Source organism: Chenopodium album, chromosome 15, assembly GCF_948465745.1.
Source record: "Chenopodium album chromosome 15, dcCheAlbu1.1, whole genome shotgun sequence".
NCBI lineage: Eukaryota > Viridiplantae > Streptophyta > Magnoliopsida > Caryophyllales > Amaranthaceae > Chenopodium > Chenopodium album.
The window spans coordinates 9,071,820-9,076,211 of NC_137848.1; the positions used below are offsets into that span (position 1 = coordinate 9,071,820).

Here is a 4,392-nt window from a genome sequence, read left to right on the forward strand (position 1 = left end):
ATTACAAATATTACTTTTAGACAAGGAACAACTAATATTGAACTCCTATGACTAGTGATATATGACGATATCTACTGGGCGAGAGAGTGATATCTAAGGACTAATGATTTTACGCTCTTTATAAGCTTTGGGCGTTTTTAGAAAATTTGATAGTAATGACTTTATATACTTCGAAAGTCCTGTTTTTCGTCCTTCCTGTATCATGATTTCCAAGAATTATCGTTTAAATCGTAGATACGTACATTTTCTTATCTTAAGATTTAAATTACTTTGTAGATAGATCTATTGGCAAGTTTGGCCACTGTCTTAAGATAATTATAAGTATAACCTAACATTATATGAAGTATATGACTAGCCACTTAGCTAGAAACATAAATTGGCTAAACAACTTAATTATTGAGAGTCTAGCTCTTTTCATAGGCCTATATAATTTTTGCTAGAATCATCTGACTTATAGACATAATATTGTTTTCTATGTAATTGAATGAATTTAATTAATTACTAGATTAACCATAGCTTAACCCTGATGTACATTGTACGAAGTATATATTGTTCATTGAAGAAATGAAACGATCACAAAGCATACATTCAACTTAAAACAACAACAATACTACATTGAGCACATACAAATACAACACACATTATGAACTTGCTGCAAGATAAGGATAGGAAAAACATAAAAAATTATTTTGTGACTTTAACAATGCCATTTAAGCAGTCGACTTGTAGTGACCAAATTGAAGATCTCTGATTCAAGTCTCGATCTAGCAGTATATCGTCTAAGCAACAACCTGTAGCAAATAATTTGATTTTCTTAGAAAACCTATAGATTTTTGTACACTTGTTTATGCAGTTAACAAGTAGCTAAAAAAAGTTTAGTAGGACATATCAAGAAAGGGTAGAATTACTGACCTGCTTCACTGCCTCCTTCGAATCCTGGCTATGTTGATGGAAACCATGACATAGAGCTTGTCTTTCACCTCACCAAAGAACCGGAAAAAGGCATGTCTCCAAGATCTTTTCAGCACTAAGCTTCCACAAACTCCCCAAAATCCGATAATGAATCCAAGCACCACGCTGATGTATAACCCCAGATGAAAGTCGTCGATTCCACTCTTATCTTGACGATTGATATTATCGTTATTTCCTGGATTATTGTCGGGTACTTGATCCCAAGGACATTTTGGCAGTGGCATTCCACAAAGTCCTGGGTTTCCCTTGTACGACGAAGCGTTAAAGGTTTGGAGTTGAGGACCAGTTGGAATTTTTCCGGAAAAGTGGTTGTTGGACAAATCCAAGACGCCCAGAGAATTCAAATCAGCAAGGCTCGTAGGAATTTCACCAGAAAAACGGTTGTTTGACAAATCAAGTGCATTCAGAGATGTCAATTTTCCAATCGCTGTAACATTTCCATGCAAATGATTTCTTGATAAGTTTAAGGTGACAAGCCCCGTCAATAATGAAATTTCGAAGGGGATTTCTCCTTCAAGCTTATTGCTAGACAAATCTATTGCTCTAACTAACAACAAAACGGATTTTATAAGACTTTGATCTTCCTTCTTCCACATAAGTTTTTCGTCATCAGGGATCCTGTTGCCCAGAATGTCATATTCAATTTTTGGTCCTAAATATGTCCCATTTCGCATTGCAGTAAGATTATATATGCATTTAGGAATGGTACCAGTAATGTGGTTGGTAGACAGATCCAAAATTTGGAGAGAAGATGATTGACAGAGACTATAAGGTATCCCTCCATCAAAATTATTACTTCTAAGGCTCAGAAAAGCAAGACCTCTTAAATATTTCCCAATTCCAGTCGGTATATGCCCACTCAATGAATTACGAGCAAGATCGAGATTAACTAAAGACGTACAATTTGTCAATGATCTCACATCTAAAAAGCTATTGTCACTTAAATGTAATGACTGAAGCTTTTTCAAGTAACCAAAGGAAGCCGGTATACTTCCAGAAAAACTGTTATTTTCCAAGCGTAGCAACAATAATTGATCAAAATTCATCCAACAGTCTGGAAGTTCCCTAGTGAAGGAGTTGTTTGAGAGGATTAAATATTGAAGTTTCAATTTTTCTTTAGGACATAATAAAGGGATAGGGTCAGAAAAGTTGTTGTCATTCAAAACTAATGAAGTGACATTTCTTGAAAATAATGGTATTGTCCCTTCTAAATTGTTAAAGCTCATATCTATATCAAGGACTTCAATATCAGTGGCTAATATTTGTAAATCCGGAAGTGTCCCATAAAGCTTGTTGTGAGACATGTCAAGATAATTAAGTTTTGACGAAATTGTCATCCAAAAAGACTTCGGAATCCTATCTGATATTCCACCAGCAGAAATTTCAAGCCAAGAATAGTTTTTTTGGCTCAAAAGCCATTTTGGAAACATTGGCCCCAAGCCACATGAACTTAATTTGATTGAGTCCAATTGAAATGGAGGAACCCAATCAGTATCGATATTGAGCAACAACGCTGAATTGTTGGACAAATCCATATGTTTTAATCTTGAAAGATTAGAGAAATGGTTGCTAGAGAGAGTGCCTTCTAACGAGTTAGAAGAAAGATCCAAACTCTCCAACATTGACAAATTCCCCAAACTCTGACTGATTGTTCCATTTAATAGGTTATCTCTAAGACTTAAATCTCTGAGTGAAGAAAAGGTGTGGATTGTGTCAGGGACTGGACCCCAGATTTTGTTATCATCAAGATTTAGAGACAACAATGAATGACTTGCACATCCATTCAGTTTTTGGATTATGCTTTGGAGCTCTTCGGTAAGATTATTTAATCCCAAATAAAGCTCTTGTAAGCTACATAGTTTACCAAGTGTTTTCGGCAAGAATTGGAAATTATTGTTATCAAGAAGGAGATGTGTGAGAGGCTTTATGTTAGAAATTGTATCTGGAATTGGACTTGAAGGGATTACGAATGTGCTAGCTAAGTTTGCGATTAACGACAATTAACAACAACGAAGACGGAAAACAAGCAATAAACGAGACAAGGAGAATTTACCGTGGGAAACCCGAGAACCGGGAGAAAAACCCACTAATCCACTATGGAGTAGCAATTTGATGAAGAACAATGTAGATTACAACCATTAAAGCTCCCACCCCAACTCACCCTCTCAAACACTCAAACCCTAAGTGTTTGGGTTTACATGAGGCTCTCTCTCTCTCTACATCTTTCCCCTCATCTTCTTATTTTTTTCTCTACAATGACAATACAAGAGTATATATAGTGCTAAATATAATCCAAGGGCTAAGATTATAAGTAACTAGCAAAGGAGAAATCAAGACCGTAAAACCGAGGCTCAAACGCAAAAAACAGAGCCCCGAGAAACCCAGTGGAGCGGGCGCTCCAATGGACAGGAGCGGCCGCACCATTAAACTGGAAGAAAAGGCAAAACGAGCGGGCGCTCCCACAAGAGGAGCGGCCGCTCCGCTTTCCCCTGCAAAACAGCTTCTCGTAAAACAGCCATATCTTCCTCGTTTCTTGGCCAAATTAAGCTTATGACCAGTCGTTGGAAAGCTCTTGAGACGAGCTATCACCTCCAACTTGAATCATCTCAATATCACTTCTAGATCTTGAGATATGGTCAATTTAAGTCAACCCTTTGTCATCCACCATTGCTTAACACCAAGCAATAGCCCATAGCTTAAACTCCTAAGCTATGCACCCCCCTTTGCCTTCTTGAACCGTTCTCCACACTCTCAAACCCAACAGGACTTTTGTTAGAGATAATATCGGAAAATATATGTGTGATATATTTTCCGTATTGATCTTATTAGGAGAATAATATATTTAGGTTTATTATATGTTAAGATATTATTTAAGTATATCTTTTAGGAAGATTGTTTCCTATCTTATGTTCTTAGGTTTTGTATAAATACTCAACCTATTGATGAATAATAAACAAGCAATACAAAAGCCATTATATTCTATTTCTCTCTAATTTGTCATGGTATCAGAGCAGGTTAAATCTTGGGGCCATTCACAAAAATTTCCCCCCTGCCGGTGGGTTAGAAAATTAAACTCACCGGCGGGATTCATAAATTTTACCCAAAAATTCTGCTGTGCAATTTTTTTTTCTTTTTTGTGAGTTCATTTGAGCATGATTTTGCTCCTTTGGATATTTTGCTCCTTTGGATATGAGTTTGGTTTTACTCTAAAAAACCAATAAGAGATTTGAGTGTGGTTTACTCTGAAAGACCAATAAGAAATTTGAGTGTGGTTTACTCTGAAAAACCAATAAGAGATTTGAGTGTGGTTTACTCTAAAAGACCAATAAGAAATTTGAGTGTGGTTTACTTTGAAAAACCAATATTTGATTGGAGCTCGGTTTTGCTCTGGAAAAACCAAAAATTGTTATATTTGCAGGT

At 36.3% G+C, this 4,392-nt stretch overlaps 1 protein-coding gene across 1 annotated transcript; it reads right to left on the reverse strand.

Annotated features, from left to right (window-relative positions):
• Positions 1-363: 363 nt before the first annotated feature.
• On the reverse strand, positions 364-2,962 carry LOC145582896 (receptor-like protein EIX2). Its single transcript, XM_081639942.1, has 2 exons — positions 913-2,962; positions 364-791 (listed from the first exon to the last, which is right to left on the reverse strand). The coding sequence occupies exon 1, from the start codon at positions 2,592-2,594 to the stop codon at positions 918-920; it is 1,677 nt and encodes a 558-aa protein (XP_081496068.1). The 5' UTR covers positions 2,595-2,962; the 3' UTR covers positions 364-791; positions 913-917.
• Between the last annotated feature and the right edge of the window lie 1,430 nt (positions 2,963-4,392).